Genomic DNA, 18,365 nt, shown 5'->3' on the forward strand with positions numbered 1-18,365 from the left:
TTTTGCTTTCACAGGGGCGGCTGACCTTCAAAGTTGGCTGAGGGGAAGATGATGAGTGTGTTAATAAATGACAGCATAACTGCAGTGCAGCTGTGAACAGACTAATATTAAGACATATAGGATGAATGTTGGACTTTTTATCCCTGATATCACCTAAGGCAACAGTGAGAACCCATCTGGAATGCTGAATGCAATTCCGATCCTGATCAATGCAAATTCAAAGTGGAAGAGTAGCACCCATCCCTATGATGATCAGAAGACTGGTGAGCTTATTACACAAAATACTACCAAAAGAACCAGGTCTCTTTAGCTGACAAAGATCATTTGTGAAATGACAGAACTGCTGCCCAAAAAATACATCAAGAGAGAAAACACCAAGAACCAAAAACAAAAAAAAATGAAGTGAAAGGCCAGTGTTGACATTTGTGTAAGAGTAAGACATCAACTAGCCAGAAGAAAATTTAGGCTGGGAAGTTTTCAAACCATCGCTGGAGTAAAAGGCCAAGGTAGGTGCCAGTGAGGAGAAAAGGCAAAACAAGTGGTTCAAAACCAGACTAAATACACTTATTAGAAGGGTTCTCTGAGAGAAATTATACAGCATAGCAGGGACATAACTGAACGACTGACATGTGCTGAAAGAGGCACTCAGATCTGTGTTGTAGATTTCCTGTTCTGTCCCTTTCCACTATTTGTAGCCTTGAGAGCAGGATGAGTAACAAATGCCCCACAAGTGAAGAAGCCTGACTATAGAAGAACACCTTCCCTGTACTGTCTCCTGGCACATGAATAGCTCACGGCAGTAGGAACAGAAAAGGAAAGCACATCTGCTCCTTTCCAGGAACCAAACAGGCCTTTGCACTACAAAGATGAACACTAGCTGTTGAGACAGCAGAGCAAGACCATTAGGGTGATAACTTCACTAGCTACGTGTAGAAATTCACCGCTCTAGTTTAGAGCGGCTACACAAGTCTGGGAACAAAGGTGGCTAAGCAGCCAGGAATACCGGGTGCATTTCCCAGTATATGCTTTCTGGCTATGCACTTTAATTTTTTTGTAAGGCACCTCAGCTTTTCCTTTCAGCACAAGTATTCTGGCAGCACTTGCCCCATGAGGGGTCCTAACCTCTGGATTGCAGCGACCAGGACCAGTGAAGCCACCAGCTCCAGAGTAACAAAGCGCTACCTACCTCAACTACTTCTTAAAATTTATCAGGAGAATGATACAGACTGTTTACTTTACTTCCACCTTGTATATAAGCATAAAACTTTTCAAAGTGCAGAAGGAATGTTCCTAACATGATTAATGTGAAAACTTTGCAATTTCACAGTTGTTGACCTCACTCCCCCACCCCCCCACCCCCCCCCATGTAACATCCCGGTACTTCAGAGCTGCCCAGGGCCACATCCTGCCCCTCAGAGACTTCATTGCCGACAGGGGAGCACATGCCACGTACAGGCTGCTGTTTCCTGAGATTTCTTTTGCTTTGTTTTTTCAGGAGTGCTTTCCCCACACCACAGATCTTCCCAAGCATCAGCATCTCTTAAAAAAAGACCTCTTCCACGGGAAAGTGAGAACCGTGAAGGAGCACGGCTGCTGCTAGCACCAGCGGAGGGACACGGGGCACGGGTGCTGGAGGACGCACACCCCGAGAGGGGCCGAAGCTGCCCAGCAGCCAGACCTGAGCTGCAGTTCCAGACGGAGGGCGGCCCCCGCCCACAGAACCCGGACCGGTGTCCCAGAAGAACAAACACACCCACCCCCCACCCCGGGGCCGGGGGGAGCGGGGCGGCGGCCGAGCGGGGGAAGCGGGGCGGGTAAGCGGCGCCGAAAGGGCGAACCGCGTCTTCTCCTCCAGCCTGCGGCCCGCCGCACCGCGGGCACTCACCGAGCGGAGGTCCAGCCGCAGGACGCAGCGCAGCGCTTTCCGCGGCATGGGCGGGCGGGCGGGCGGGCGGGCAGCCGAGCCCAGCGGCCCCCGGCCCGCTCCGCCTCGGCCGCGCCGCGCCGCGGGGGGCGACGCCGTTGTCACGGCAACCGCAGCGCTTCCGGGCCTCACCCACCCGGCGCATGCGCAGCGGGCTGGGCGGTGGCAGGGCCGGGCCGGGCCGGGCCGCCCTTCCGCGGGCTGCCGCTCCGCACTGCCCCGGCGGCATCAGCTCCCCACTCCGGCGTGGCTTCCCCTCCTTTCCGCCATTGCCCTGCGTGCTCCGGCCGGCTCCCGGCCACCACCGCGCCCATCAGGCCCTGCGCGCTGCCCCTCCCCACAATGCCCTGCGCTAACGGTCGCTGCTCCTTCCCACAATGCTCTGCGGCTTCTCCCCCTCAGCTCCCGCCGGCCGTTTCCTTTCAGCCTGCTCTTTCCTCTGCACAGTGTTTTCCCTCCTCGCCTCTCTTCACCCACACAGCCACAGGCGCTGCTGCCAGCGCCTCGCAGTCTGGCCTCTGCTGGCACTTCCATCAGCGGTGCTGAACGGGAGCTGCAAGGGTGTGTCAAAAGTGCAATAATTTCTTGCCCCCCCCTCCTTGGCCTCCCCAAGGACAGGCAGCTGCAATGATGTGCGAAGAGATGGGTTGCTGGTGCAAAAGCTGAAGTGTCCAGCATAGGGCAGGGGAGCAGACAGGCCACATGTGAGCGGAGCACTGCTGTGGGGTGTCTGCAAGCGGCATGAAGCTCGGGAGGTGTCTGTCCCTCTGGCTTCTTGGCCTCCTGTGGAAAGGTGCCACCACAGCCTTCCATTCATAAAAGGAGAACACGAACCAAGTTTTACGCAGCTCCAGGGCTGAAGTGCTAAAAAGCAGTGAATTTCCATGTTTGCTTTTTTTTTTTTTTTTTTTTTTTTTTTTTTTCCTTTTGGCACATACTTGGATTTCAACTACATCCAATTTTAGGTATCTGGGTCCTTTTGACTCTTTGAGGATCCTGTTTTAGTGTCCTTTTGGGTGAGACAGACAGAGTGGATGTAGTATGTTCTGACTGGTCTCCAGAGACTTTTCCACACTCATATCTGAAACTGTCTTTTCAGGCCTACCTTTCTGCTTTCATTACTAGACAAATTCAAATTGATACCACTGCTCTTGATCACCATTATGATCATATCAAGTGTATTCCCCAAGGTCTCTGCTGCTAAATTGTTCTCAGAGTATTTACAGTCATGTGTAACACCACAATAGTCTGATTTTCTGTTTTGGAAACTGCAATTCATTCAGCCTCAGACTGTGAGGGGGGTTTAAACCCTTAGATAGTCCTTCCAAGTTCACAAGTAACACTGTAGAGGAGGGGAGGCAAATCAGTGGACAATTGTCTCCAAAGGCAGCAGTGGCTGAAAGGCAACCTGTGGCTTGCTTTATTTTAATTTTACAAAGAAAAATAATGTTGAATGATCTAGAAAGCTACTAGCATTCTCATAATGGTGGGTGGTTTTGTTATTGTTTTTGTTTTTTTTTTTTTAAAAAGGAAACTATGCAAAGAACATAATATGCCAGTGCAGACAAAACTTAAATCTATGGATGGATTAAATATTACTAGTAATACTTGATACTAATCTTTTAAAATAAATAAGTAAATGAGTGGATATGCAGGCCTTATTTTCATTAATGTGGCTTCTGTAAGAGCTGTAAGCCTTTTTTTTTTTTTTTTTTTTTTTTTTTTTTTTTTTTTTTTTTTTGTCTGAGCACAGGACAGGACTCTGTATTTAGGGCCTGGAAAAGACTCATTCTTGAATTGCAGACCTCTAATGCATACATTAAGGAGGGGTTGGCAGTTGGATAAAATAATTTTCTATGCATTATCAGTCTCAAGGTTATGAATAGCATTCCAGAGTTAATGAGAAGAAAATTCTCAAAGATCCATAGCCACAGATGGTAACAATATTAAAATGCTTTATTGCTTATTTTCAGGTACCTTTCATATACGTGCTTTTTGGAGGGATAAATAATGTGTTAAAGATTGTGAAGTATGAGATATTATGGTAAGTGTGGCTATATAAGAATAGAAGATAGATAAATGCTGAAATCAAATATGGCATCATGTTTGTGATGAAAATTTAATATCCATGTGCAGTGCCCTGGAACAGAAGTACTTTATAACCCTTGGAAAAGGAGCACAAGGCAGGACAGAAAGCTTCTCAGAAGTGATAAGGCAGTGATGAATTTCAGTGCTTTTCCCTGGTAGACCAGGGAAAATCTGGGGTAGACTGGAAGGATTTATACTCTGCACAGAGGTGCTGCTCCATCCCTCTGGTCGGCAGTTTCTGCCACTTTGCCCTGCTGGGCCTTGGGAAAGAAAGGCTGCTGCTGCAAGGTTTTTCCTGTCCAGCCCTTTCTGCTGCAGTGTGAGCTCCATCTGGACCTTCTCATTATGGTAAAATGCATGATTTAGTCTTACATTTGCACTGCAGGAACAATGATGCAGGAATCTGGGGGACACTGGGGGAAAACACTGACTTTTCAGTGCAAATGCATTTGCTCGAGCAAAACTGGTAAGCAAAACCACAAAAAGTGCGTGCTACCTTCATAGACCTGACATTTTTCCCTGCTGTGAAAGTGCATGAATTCCTTTGCTTTTACAAAAGTAAACCTTCTTGTAATGCTACTTATACTTAGTTCTATGTAATAAAAGAGTCTGAAAGACAGCTCTGCATTATGTTAAGGTTTCTGCAATCTCCTCTGTTTAAAAGCTTCATTTTTTTCTGTCCTCCAGGCCCACCGACTTGCCTGCTACGGAAGAAGCCTGATGTACATCAAGATATTCAATTCTACTCTTATTTCTATCATTTAAAAACCAGGAGTAACTGTCAAAAAAGTGAGGTTGCACTGGTTTAAGGTAATTAGCACAAGATTTATACCATATTGTTGGAGTGCTCGTGACAGTCAGGCTCAGGAGTTTCAATGTATTGAAATATGCTACAATATAGGTAAAATGAGAAAAATGGGAAGAGTCGGGTTTGCAAACAGTGGATATTCTAAAGTTTAGAATCTAAAAAATACTGGGGATTAGACAGAATTAGATCAGATAAGACTGGGGATCAGAGAGCAAGTCTAACATCACTTGAGTTTGTCAGAGTTTCACTTTCAGCTAAGAAGCCAAGAATGATTTTCTCCTTAAACTTAGGAAGCATTATGCCAGGTGCAAAGTGGCATTGCAAAGTCATTCTGGCAATAAGAATGAACAAAATAAAGGAGCTTTCCACATTTTTCCACCCTCTACTGCAGTCCTTATGAGTGTTGTCAGAGGGCCACTTCTGCCTACTTTAAGCCCCTGATGTTGACAGAGCAGCCAGAAGAGACCTCTGTCTTACTGCACACCGAGCCCTTTATTTAGATATCATCACAAAGCACGATTGTCTTGTCCTTAATAACTATGGAGAATTCCAGGAAGACATCTGCTCAAATAACAGCAAGAAAATATGAGATATGGAAAGATTTCAGTATTAGAAAAGGCAAACAAACAAAACATTAAGACTGTTTTACTTTGGAAAGGAGAAAAATAAGATGTAATACAAGAAAGGTACATAAGGGATTGAATAATGTGAAGAAATGGGTTCTTCTATTTACCCATGCCTATTTATCCTTTCAAAGGACACATGCAATGAAATTAAAAGACAACACAATCAAAACTGGTAGAAGAAGGTACTTTAGATAATGGAATTCATTATCACAGGATACATTCAACTGTTCAAAGCAGAATCAGAGCAGGTTAGGAATCCCGTGGATGATACCCACATGCATTACCTATTTTGATCTTGTTGCTAGCTTAAATGTGCAATTCACAAAAGTCAACTCCTGTGCAAAGAATTGTAGTTGAGGAAAAAAAAACAGGAGAAGTTAAGACTAAACAGTGCCGGTACGCTGTAGAGCAGAGCTGGAAGAACTTTGTAATGTGAGAGATTCTAATAGGATCTAAGGGGACCAAAGTGAATTGCATTACTGCAGACAGTAATGTAACGGGGAAGGTAGAGTGTTAGATTATTGATGAGGACAGAGAATGGAGATTACCTGAGGGTGTCAGCACACTCTTCACAAAATACATTTTCATCTAATCTTTCTGCTTGAAAGCAAGAAAAAAGGTTTCCCAGAAGTTAGCTTTCATTAATACCTATTGCTTTAGAAAAAGACCACAATGATTTTGTCGATCCCATCTTACTGAGCGCTCGCTCTTTCCTAATGTGCCAGTACACAGCTGGGAAGAGCTTTAGGCCTCCTTGTTGAACCTACAAGTTGCTGCAGGCAAAAACCACCTGGTTGTGTTGTTACGTAGGTGAAGCAGCGACCTTTCTTCCCTGTGCCCTCCCAGTCTTACTAGTGCCTGTTGAAGAGCATTTTTCACTCTGTGTCTGGAGAAACTCAGTGCCTCTCTAACATTTCACCATGGCTCAGCCGTGGCAGAGCAATTCCTCTGTATTGCTGCTAAGCCAATACTCGCTTTGGTGGATGTGACCATTAACTTCACTGATTCTTGATGTACGTCATGCCTGCAACAAAAAATAAAAAAGGTCAAGCTACCTAAAGACACTGAAGTTTTCTTAACATGTAAGCTGTTTTCCAGGTCTGCTAAATTCTTTCTCAACTGGCTGCAGCTAAAGAAGAAATCAAATCTGATTTGATTACAGCCACTAGAGGAATATTCCAGATCTTGAATTCAGTTATAGTAATTGGAAAGTTGTGTTGTAAAGGAGTGATCTAAATTCAGCTAAGAGATAACTTCTCTCAGTACAGCCTTACGAATTCACAAATGGTATAGACACAGCCAAGACAGCATTAGCTTTGTACCCCTAGAAAGTTCCCTGGCCTCTCCCTTACTCAGTTCAAAAGAGGTAATACTTTCCTTTGTGTTTTACATTTAAAAAAAATTGTCTTAGATGGAGACATTGCCCCAGCGAAGTTTTTGCCTGAAACAAAATTCTTCTAACCAAGTTATAAACCTCTGAAAATAGGGGTTTATAATGGGATTGCTGATAGACCCTTAACAATAGCATTGTGAATGGCGCTGCTATAATTAATGATACTTCAGAAAGATTTATGGTCCTTAGACAGAGATAAAACAGAAATATCATTGCTTCTTTGCCTCCCATCATTTTATCCTCTATGAAATTTTATGTGAAATAAGTCAAATGAAAAATGTAAGCTCTTAATCTTTTCCCAGAGTCCTGTCTCTCACTTGATGAACACTTTTGCAGAATAAATTAGAGCTTTTTATTCCTTATGTATGTACAGCTTTGTATTTAAAAAGCAAAGAAAAGAACATTGTTGGGTTGGCAATGCAACTCAAGACAACGGCCATGGAGGAAGCAGAAATTACCAACTGCTCTTGTCCATTCTTCTGCCATCCCACAGACAGTGACTCTGGTCCGGCAGTAATTCAGAGCAGCTGGCTTGGAAGTGCACAAAAGGGCACCTGTCCTCTGCACTGAAAAACCGCTGCTCACGGAAGGTTAGCTATGCTGGCTGTAGCTGCAGCAGCGGTAGCACAGAGGCCTGAGCAGAAAGCCAAAAGCTGGGGCTTGATTACAGTGAATAGTACCTTTGTGTTGAAAAATTCAGGATACTAGGTGGGTCTTTAATAGAACTGGGAAGGGCACAGCAAGAGGCAGTTACAAGAAGCTGAAGCTAGAAAAATTTGAATTAGATATTGGCCATTATATCATAATGGAGAAAGTGAGTAACCACTGAAACAAGCTATCAGAGGGAAAGTGAGTTCTCCGTTTTCTGACAATACCAAAGGAAAATGCGGAGCTGACTAAAGAAATGCTTTTGTCAAAACAAAACATACTCTAGTCAAATAAAGAGTGACAACAGTATTTAATGGTCCGTGATATACAGGAGGCTCCCCTAACGGTCTAACAGTATGTTGTGTCTGTAAACATTGCGACTCTAAAACACGTTAAAAAAATAAATGATCAAGTGCTGCTTCCTGAGCAGAGGACAGAGGGGAGGGCTTTGAACAATTTGCTTTGGAGCACGTGCACTGCAGGACCCGGCATTGCCAAAGCAGAAGTGGGGAGGGCGGCAGGGAGCGCTGGCTCTGGGGCCCCGAGAGCAACGGCACAACGTGGCTCCAGGCTTGTTGGAGTTGTCTTAACTGAGCTACTTCTGAGCACAGCCAGGAAGCGAGCATCAGTCACCAGTCTGCAGGGGGAAAAGCTTCACCTCTGGGCAGCCAGGCTGAGGCAGCAGCTGAATAGGGGGCTGAGAAATCACAGCTTTGGCATAGGCCACCTGAAATGGCAGTTAAAGCTTGAAATCCATCACATCCCATTATAGTCCTAGGCTCTGGCTTCTCTCAGCCTCATCCAGCTCAGATGGCGTCTAGTCACTTGTTTTTCAAAAGCCTCTGCAGTGTGTCAGGAGTTTTGTCCCTCTGCCCATTAAAGTAGCAGTGTTTGATCATCTTCCATGTTAATTTGATTGACAACAGCAAAGTCACTAGAGAACCTCAAGGACTTTCTGTCTGGTTTGTTTTCCTGTTATAAATTGTAGCTTCTTGTTGTATTGGAGAAGGAAAGTGAAACACTTTCTTTAAATAATAGCTGAAGTCACCCTGTGTAATAGGGAGCTCTGAGATCTATGCTCAAATTCCTCATGAATTATAATATTGCTCCTTTAAAATTTCACCAATCCATCAGGAACAGAGAGGGATTTTTTGTGGTTTTGCTTTTTTTTTTTTTTTTTTTAACAAGAACTTTTGGTTTTCAGTGGAATTCAGTCTGGTGGGCAGAACTTTTTTTTTTTTTTTTCATTGTAAGGAAGATTTGTAAAGGGGCAGGATTGTGGCTATTATTAGAGTCCTTCCTAAAGAAAATCATCAAATCCTTTACAGCACTAGGCAGATCTGGGCTAGAAAGTATAACAGGATGGCATAGAGCATCCCAGATAGCAACAGAGAGAAAATGGAGCAGGAAGAAAGAAAAAAATGGAAACACAGAAAGAGCAGATGCCAATTAGAATTCTTGCAGGCTGCAGCAAGGGGCAAATATAAGAAGCCGTAGGAAAAGAAAGGGTAGAGTGGATTAGTGTTAATCACAGACACAGGAAAGTAGGAAAGGTTTTAAATGAGCTTTAAAAATAAAAAATTGAGTTAGCAGCTCGGAAGAGAATTCCAGATCCATCAAGTGTAGGAGCAAAAATAAAATGCAGAATACCAGGAGATACATCTGAGTCCTGAGCAATTAACTTCTGAAGGTAATAAGACAGTTTTTTGGATGCAGGAGCTTCTCTCTCTCTCTCTCTGTCTTTCTCTTTAAAGACAGCACTGTTTTCCTTATCCCAGTGACAGGGTACATTTAGTATTAGAAGAAAGTGACTCCCATCTGATTTCTTTTTCTCTGTCCTAATGGTATATACATACAGCACCCTGTTGTAGGAAAATTAAGCACTAAGAAACTAGAACTTGCACAGTGTCTGACAATAGATTTGTCCGGGCACATAGTCCAGATGAATTTCCTCAAGTTGGGTGAGTTACACTGGGTGAGAATCTGGCCCAGCACGGGGCAGTGTCTGCATCACAGTCTTGAGTTGTCTGAAGACCTTGGGGTTGGGATTGCAGATGAGTTCCAAATCCACTAAAGCCATCGCTGACTTCAGTAGACATTAGAGTAGGATGGCTGGACTGTGAGAGTAGGAGTTCTCCTTACAGCTCTGCTATATGAAACATCACTTAACATTTCTATCCTGCCAATTTAACTACCTGTAAAATGAGGACAGTAACAGTCACTTAAAAAGAACAAAAAAGAGGGGGAAAAATGGAAAAAAGCCACCAGGTATCTGTTCTTGGAAGCTTCACAATACTACCATGAAAAAAAAAAAACTATTTCTAGCTTTGGCTTTATCTGCAATATAAGAAAGAATAGCATGGTGTTTGAGCTTGGGTTTCTCTTTCATAAGAATCATCATTAAAAGTTAATGAAGAAACCAACACTATATGAAAAGGTTGCTTTCTCCTTAGTTAAACACTTCCTTTTTAAAAGCCCTATGTATTCCTAGAATATTCTGAATTTATTATTTGCTAAACAAAACCTTAATCAGTCCATTTTTATTTCCTTACATGACATCATGTTAAGCAAATGGAATCCATGCTTTCGTTCCAGTCATCAGTTCTGGATCTCTGCATCACTGGATCACCAGCAGAACAAACTGCATCCAAACAAAGCGCAGACATGTACGTCAAATCAGGCAGAGCTCCTGACACAGAGGTTGTGCCAGCCTAATGCTTTAACACTGGCTTTGCTCTGGCTGCCGAAGGACAGACGATGCCGGATCCAGTGTAATGTTAGACTGGCACGAGGAGTCAATGCCTAATGTAGCATAAAGCCCGCCAGCACCACGCCAAGCCTTCCATGGACTTTTGAACCCATTTAAACCAGCAGAGTGAGATCGGTGGTTTACATCACATTGCCACAGTGCTTTGGATCCAACGCTAAGAGCCTTAAAGTCACAGCCTGGTCACACCCAAGCCTGCAGTCGGTTTTTGCTCTCTAGTTACAAGGAAGGAGCCCTGTAGTGAAACGTCACTGAATTCAAACAAATCCTAAAAGACATGTCCATTTTCTATTCAATGGGATATATTATGGTGATGAAAACAACCCTTCTGGCATGGTAGAAGAAGATGGATCCTACCTTACAGCCTCAAGCCAAGCCACCATGCGTATGGCCGCACGGGGAAGAGATGAGCAATCGGGGAACAGAAAACCAAAAGTTTGCTCAAGCTTCTTGCTCCATGCCAGGGGTGCACAAGCCAGCTTCCCAGTCAGACGTGGCTCTCTTTTAATGACCAAAGTTACACAAAAAGAAAACACCTCTGAAAATAGGGCTTCGTGACAAAAACGCCTACACAGCTGTAACAGCCACTTCTCAAATGCGCTGCTGCTTATGAGCCACAAGAATAATATGACGAAATGTGCCGACTTTTGCAGTTTTCCCCTCTTTTGTTGAAACTAATGAGTCACGATTAGAGTAATGCTTTTCTGTGACTCCAAAACCATTTTGCGTAATGAGGTACTAAGTCTTTATAATTAGGCCCAGAAGGGAACTGGGACGTGGCCCCTTAAGAGCAATAATTATTTAGGTTATTTATGGTAATAAAAAATTGAAAATAGGAATTCTTCCTCAGAATGTGACTATTTATTCTTTTACATATTGCCTAACAGGCAATTACACTATTAAGGCAACGTTTTGTTGCTAAAGACATTAATTGAAATGTAAATTAAATGTAAATCAGCTAATTAAATTGATATGTAATGAACTTGTCATGCAGGCCTTTGAGATCAGATGCATTTTGCTAATAAACAAGTGTTACAGTGGTGCCATTGCTCACTGGAGTTAAGGTTGTTTAACATGTTGCGTCGATACCACTCTCCCTCCCCAAATTCGAAGGTTTGGAATGGGTCTTTGGAGCCCAGAATGAAGTTGGCACTGGGGGTTTCCAGATTTATTCCCTCCAATTATTTACCAGTCAACTTCATTGCAAGGCAAGGTGTTCCCCTCATGGTGAGTGCTGCACATCCCAGCAGGGTACAGTCCAAGCTTTGTCTATTCCTTCTGCTCCCCAGAAATGATAAAGCACTTTGTAAAACCCCTCACCAAGACCAAGGCTGCTGTGTCAGATGGCTTCTGGAAGGGTCAGTGTTACTTCTTTCTCTGTGCACTGTGTCCAGTTCAGTAGGGGTAGTGAACCCTCACGGCAGCAGGAGGATAACTAGACATTCCTGAAGTACAAAGAAATAGAATGAGAAATGAAGCAATCAGAATTTGCTTGGTGATTATACATACAAGGTAAACGTCAAAGCCAACGTCATCAAGTCAATACAGTGACAGGAGAATGAGCCAGAATAACCCTCTGTGCTGTCCATAACACACGAGTAACCGTAATCATCAAAGTGTGGGCTTGTGTCAAACTGTAAATTACAGGAAAGGAATATGAAGCTATCAGTTCTCTTATTAAACAGTCAGTTTTCCTGCAGCTACATTTTGAGCCAGACCTACTAAAATTTCTGGCATAAATTCAGGTCTTATATTGAAGGTGTCTTGGAGGATAGAAGTCCCTCCCCTGCCAGATATATGGACAAAACTCACTGTCTACAATTGTGCAATAGTAAGGAAAATGTCACATATTTTGCTTTTGAAAATACTCAGGTCAGCACCTTATAAAATCCACTGCCCACTTCCATTCAGGTCATGCCGATGTTTTGTGTGCGCAGTCATAAAGCTCAAGCAAATGTGGCAAAAAGGGCTGTGGAAGCGAGAGAGTAGAAACACAGTTTGGAATTGCGGAAATACTTTTGCAGAAAGTTTTCCTGGATCCATCATGCCGTAGTTGCACCTGAGCATTTATGCGTAATTGTTCTGTCTTGAATAAATTTGATGCTGCATTTCTAACTTCTACCCAGAGAACCTTCTACCCTGCAATCCTTTGGGGCCTGGGGGTATTTAATAAACATGTCAACTACCACTCTTCTTTAGCTTGAATGCAGCATCTTGTTTTTTCCTACTGAAGAACACTCCAGTTTGAAGTTTACAGAGCAATTAAAGACCCTCATGGGGCCCCTGATATGTAGAGATTGTCAGCATATGTAGATTAGTAATTGTCAAGTTTCTCCCTAAGGCCGAAGAGCTCTTAGTCAAATTCCAGAGATCATCAAATATTCAGATTTCAGTGGGCTTTGTGTCATACACAACGTAGTGGCATAATTAAACTACAATGCTTCTTTTCTAATAAACTTTTGGATCTGGCTATGTTACTATTAATTTCTTTTAATTAGCTATGATCACAAAATAAAAATGAACATCAATCTAAAGCTGCAACTTTGCTGCTTCCAAAAAGATGCCCTGAGAATAGCTTTCTCTTCTAAACTGTTGGGGTTTGGGTACCACACTTACTGCTGTGACTTGCAAAGGCCTGATGGAGGACAAAAACCAGCAGACTGAAGGCACAATCCTTCTCTGGTGCCTTTTCAGCTGACACATAGGCACAGGTGATTGAATGATGCTGCCATCCTGAACTGTGTCTTCATTGACCTGTTGGCTTGGACTCTAGCTCAAATTTTAGTCTATTCTTCACTAGTTTTGGTGTCCTTGAACATTGATCTAGATAGAAACTGAAAAAAAAAAAAAAAAAAAAAAGAGCTCAGAGAAGAAAATTAGGATAGGGATCCTCACAAGCCAGGATTATGCTGTAATGGCTATCTCCCACATCCCTCGCTGCTCAGCCCTCTGCCCCCTATGCCGAGCAATCAGATACACCCCTGAATTTAATATTCATTTGCTTGAGTGTTGAAGAGGGGTTGCAATGGCTTGCTTTGCACCTTGCATGGTCCAGCCCTTGAAGATCAAATCGCTGCTCTAATATGATATTCCCTGGAAGCCACGGGGTAACAAGAGCAAGTGGCTGAGGCTTTCATGCAGTAAAACTGGCCTGTGCATAGTCTGCCAGCTGGATCCTCCGCTGCATTTCACATATACATTGTGTTGTGGTCCCAGGGCTTGGGAGGTACAAAGTGTTGGTCACTGGCCTGCATCTATCATTGGAGTCCCACTCCATTGATCTTTGATTGTTTGTGGACAAAGCCAATGGCAGGGAGTATGTTGTTACAAATCTCTGTGGTGTTTCTGACCTAAAAATTGAGATTTTCAAAGCCACATATGGGATCTGCAACTTTAATTCCTAATAAAATTCAAAAAAAAAAAAAATTGAACTTGGAAATCGTCAAGGCAGCTTTAATAACCTTCATTACAGTATGTTACATTAAAGAGCTAAATTATTACTCATGAGGAGTAGATCTTCATTTCCATACTGTTAATACTTTCTAGGTGTAGCAGAGGACAGACTGGTTGTGCTTGGGAAATGACAGAAATCTTTTGTTAACCCCAGACTGCACATGCACGTGTGTGTGTTCTTGCACGAACACTGAGACGTGTGCCCAAATGAGCAATGTTCTCTTAAACTGTGCAAGCAAGAAAGTCCCTGAGAAACCCCCAGAAGCATTTGTGCATCCAGGAGGAAACTATTACCTCCATCACTGTACTTGCACAGCATTTCTTCCTCCGTAAATCCAGTTTTACTTGTCACAGTTTACACCTCCAGTGCTGGAATACTGGCAGCTCTGAAGACTGAGATCTTTCACTAGACCCAGAAAAGACAGCTGAAGCATCCCATTCCCAACACAAAGGATAACCTGAAGCCAATGGGTAATTTCAGAGTGGTTTTCCGCAGTCTCAGGCTAACTCTGAAACAAAGCTGTATAATTTTACCTCCAAATCTCTGAAGTCTCCATGTCCCCAAGCCCCTTTGTGGCCTAAATCCTCATTTCATGAAAATCACTTAAATTCTGCCCATCATTGAGTAACACCCATCACTGAAGTTGCTCTTCTCCACTTGGCGCATTGCATACGGCAAAATATTATGCTGCTTCCTTTTCAGGGGTCTGTTTTTATGCTAGGGTATGAAAACTGGATCCAAACATCACAAAGTTGAGCTTTAAACAGTAGCCCAGGAGGAGAATCTCAAGAGTCCCAATAAAAAGAAGAAAAAAAATTCCTGACATTCTTCCTATGATGATATGTCTCAAAATTATTAATTTTGCTTGTCCTGTATCATATCTTAGGGCAAGCTGCTTTTCCCGACTGAATTGCAATGTGGAGTTTGGTTCAGTGGGTTTAACTGAAGCGTGGCTATCTGGAAAAGGCAGCGTTATCTGTAATAAAGTGACTCCTTCAAATTTACTTTCTTGATCTTGTACTTTGGTTGGACTGCCAGAGTCTTAATGCTGGGAAAAGTATCTGTCACCCAGGGCCCTCATTTTAAAGGACTGTAGGGTTTGAGGGGCTGGATGGCGTCATCTCCCCGCATCGATTTTGTCAATGTATTCCTGCGAGCGAGCCAGCCTGAGCTGTGTGCTAATTTCCCATCTCCTCTGTGGCTGACGACAGTCCCTGGCTCAGCGAGATTTCAGTTTTGCTCACTGGACTCTTCTTTCTCTACCCTCCTTGAGCTATATTTTCTAAGCACCAATTTCAGTCCAAAATTAAAGATGAAATTTGAAGATTAGGGACTGAAGGTTTTTTTCCAAAGGCATTTCGATGTCTCATACTCATTGATTGTGTTAGGTATCTAAATCATCCAGAGCAATCTGGCCCCCGTCCCAAATTATGTGATGTAGAAGCCCAATTTGACTTTTAAAATGCTCTCCATTTTAATCGCCTGCTGTGCGATTAGTACCATGCGTAATAAACACAATGTGTGCGGCGTGCATAGGGCAGGTGTGGGGTGATGTAATGGATCCCACTGAGTGCCTTGAATGTAAATGCCAGAAATATCAAATACTGCGTGAACCAGTCTTAGTCCCAGTCAATTCTAATTACTTTAGTGGTCTGAGTCCAAATTCAGATGTACCATGGTGTAACTGAGGTCAGGATACAGTACATGATTCTTATCTTAATGACACTTTAGTACTGTAAAAGTCAAACTGAGCATCATCCAAGGAGAAGAGGTAAGGGCTCTGTTAATTATTCTTCTCTCCACTCCTTGAACAAAGGGATGAAGTTTGTGTCTCTGCTGAAGAGCGTTCTGCCATACTGAATATTTAAGTTGAAAAAGAAAAAAAAAAAAAAGAACGAATGAGCCGTTTGTGCAATAATCTTTAAATGAGCTTTGCTGAGCTCTACGTGAAATCTTAAAACACTTGCTCTGCCCATCTTTTAAGCTACAACTGTACCAGAGTCAGAGGTCAGGGAGGGCAGCGTTCCCCCTCCAGGCAGGGGTAGCTCCCAGTTCTGACCGTTACGAAAAGACAGATTTGTCTACCAAGTAACAAGTTCAGAAAACATTAAACCCCTGTGCTCAATTGTAGACATTCCTAGGGCTGGAGGAATCACTGACTCAGTGGCGCATGAGACTGGAGCCTCCCTTTTCCACTGGCTTATGACTATCCCACTCGAATGGCTGTAAAGCACCTCCAGATAGGAATGTTCCCTATGTACCCATGCCAGTGGTAGCATTTAGTTCCCTGTTTTGCATTAATTTTAATAACTGTATTAGATAGAGACAGTGGAAGTCTGGGTTCAGAGCTGGTTTTAGTTGAACTCAGCTCACTGTTCTGCCGACTGTTATGTGATGTTATCATTAACTGCACCCATTTCCAAGTTACCTTCCCAGAAAACCACACTCATGAGATTATTTTGTACCTTCTCTGAAGGCAGTAAACAAAGTCATCACTATCCCAGTCCATAGCCATTCTACTCATTTCATTTTCTGATATCTCTAAAGTGTTAACTGCTGAAAGCAGAAGCATGAAAACCCACCATAGTGAGAGCTGATTAAAATTCAGCCCACTGTATCACCCATAAATAGGAAATAAAGAATACTTGGTTGTGATTAATTGTCCATACATGGCCATTGCCTGCTTCCTCTATTCCATACAAACACAGTCCATGTATTTATTCAGCTCACCAAAAGAGTAATAAGCAGATCATTCCTATTTGTCAGGATCTGGGATTTAAGCAAGTACTTAAAGTGGGGGCTCTGTGCTTGTGTTTCTGTAGCCGTGCACGCACATCTGCTCTTCTGTCTGATTTTCAATATTCATGAGAAAAATCAAAACATTTTATTTTTATAAAGTCATACTTGCCAATAGATCAAAATACATTGAGGTGCAAAATCACAGCAATGGGAGCTTTAGTTAAGGAATTTTTATGATATTAGAAACATCAATCTCTAAGGATTGGTAATAATAGTACTATTAAGAAAGAATGTTTCTGTTGTTACGCATTACAGCTTGGGCAAATCTGAGATCTGCCGTAGAAGCACTGCAAAAAAAAAAAAAAAAAAAAACAAACACAAAAACCAGCATGTGATATACAGAAACTAGACCTGTAGTTTGAAGCACTGGTGGGTAAGGACTGTTTTACCAGTTGTGAATACACCTTCATTAAAGCACCAGCTTGCTTGTTCGTGGTTCAGCTGAGCTCACTGGAGCAGAGCTGCCGGTGCCATCATCTCCCTGGCAAAGCACAGAAGCGTTTCTCCTTTGCTGTGATTTACACTCCAAGGGCTGCATCCAGCACCTTCGGCCTCTGCTGTTTCTGGGTGTTGGGTACACCGGGCAGCTCCCCCAAAATACCACTTGTGAAGGCGCTGCAGTTGCAGTGCTGGTCCAGGAATGGGAGGTGACACTCAGGAAATTTTGTCCCTCTGTCCCTATCTTTCTGAAGGTCTTTAAGCAAATCTCTCGTTTTTTGATTGCCCTAGTTCCCCTAGCTGTTAAAAAGGGATGATGAAGTACAAACCTCATTAAAGGCATTGTAGATCGAGGAGTGAAAAATGCTGCAAAAGACCTAAATATTTATATTATTACACTGCTTGCTGCAAAATGACCAGTAAAGTTCTCAGAAATGGGTATAAGAAACAGGAAACAGAATCACAGAATGGATGATGTTGGAAAGGATCCTGAAATCATCTCATCTATCCCCTCTGCTCAGGTGGGTCAGCTAGAGCAGGTTGCCCGGGGCTATGTCCAGCTGGGTTTTGAATGTCTGCAGGGATGGAGACTCCGCAGCCTCTCTGGGCACCCTGTTCCAGTGTTTGACCACCCTCACTGTTACAAAGTCTTTTCTTGTGTTCAGATGGAATTTATGTATTTATTTTAATTTGTGCCTATTGCCTCCTATGTAACACGTGGTCCCCATACACCCCTGAGCAACCAGCGAGCCCCAGGTGAGGACTTCATGTGACCAGATTTGATCTGAATTTGTCTGGTCACCTTTGAAATCCTGGTACTCATTCCATTTACCCCTGTTGATCTCGCTCAACATGGAATTTGGCTTCTTTTGCTGGGATACCAGTATCAGCTTGTTGAACTAGTGGGTTAACAGCCTCACATCTCCTGGAGGTGCTCTGGCACCATCCTAGAACCCAGCACTCCTAGGAGGCTAGCAGAGATTGTCTAGCAATAGGGAGCCTTTCCCAGGCCAGCCTGCCAAATTGTAAAACACAGTGATTACCGCCACCACCACCAAAAAGACAGCATTTTCAGTAAAAAAAATAAAGCTCATGCCTAAAGATGTTATCATGCATAATTCAGCGAAGAAATCCATACTGCATTTAAAAGATTACATCTTATCATCCAGGGTACTTATTAGCTTGATGATTTAAAAGTACATGGGGATAGAGTCTTTCTTGCTATTCTGCACTGGCATCAGTGCCCTTGTGCTGATGAGTGATTAGCCTCGTGGCTTGGTTTGGGACTGAACTGCTTTTCTGATGCCAGAACTGGCCCAGACGGGATTGGGATGTACCCAGTTGATGGTGAGGAGCCCTATGCCTGCCTGGGTGCGTGGTCCGTGTGGCTTATGCCAGACTGACATCCATGGTTACACCA

General features: G+C 43.2%; 1 protein-coding gene across 2 annotated transcripts in view; it reads right to left on the reverse strand.

Moving 5' to 3' along the window:
* Nucleotides 1-2,261, reverse strand: part of SPATA6 (spermatogenesis associated 6) — a 47,285-nt gene extending 45,024 nt beyond the window's left edge. The window contains exon 1 of one of the 2 annotated variants that reach the window (XM_042808000.1): nucleotides 2,061-2,261. In XM_042808000.1, coding sequence (XP_042663934.1) covers nucleotides 2,061-2,153 — 93 coding nt within the window. In that variant the 5' untranslated portion in view covers nucleotides 2,154-2,261. The other variant, XM_042808002.1, reaches the window with a different exon arrangement.
* Nucleotides 2,262-18,365: the final 16,104 nt, after the last annotated feature.

This window comes from Tyto alba, unplaced genomic scaffold (genome assembly GCF_018691265.1).
Source record: "Tyto alba isolate M040663 unplaced genomic scaffold, T.alba_DEE_v4.0 Super-Scaffold_1000006, whole genome shotgun sequence".
Taxonomy (NCBI): domain Eukaryota; kingdom Metazoa; phylum Chordata; class Aves; order Strigiformes; family Tytonidae; genus Tyto; species Tyto alba.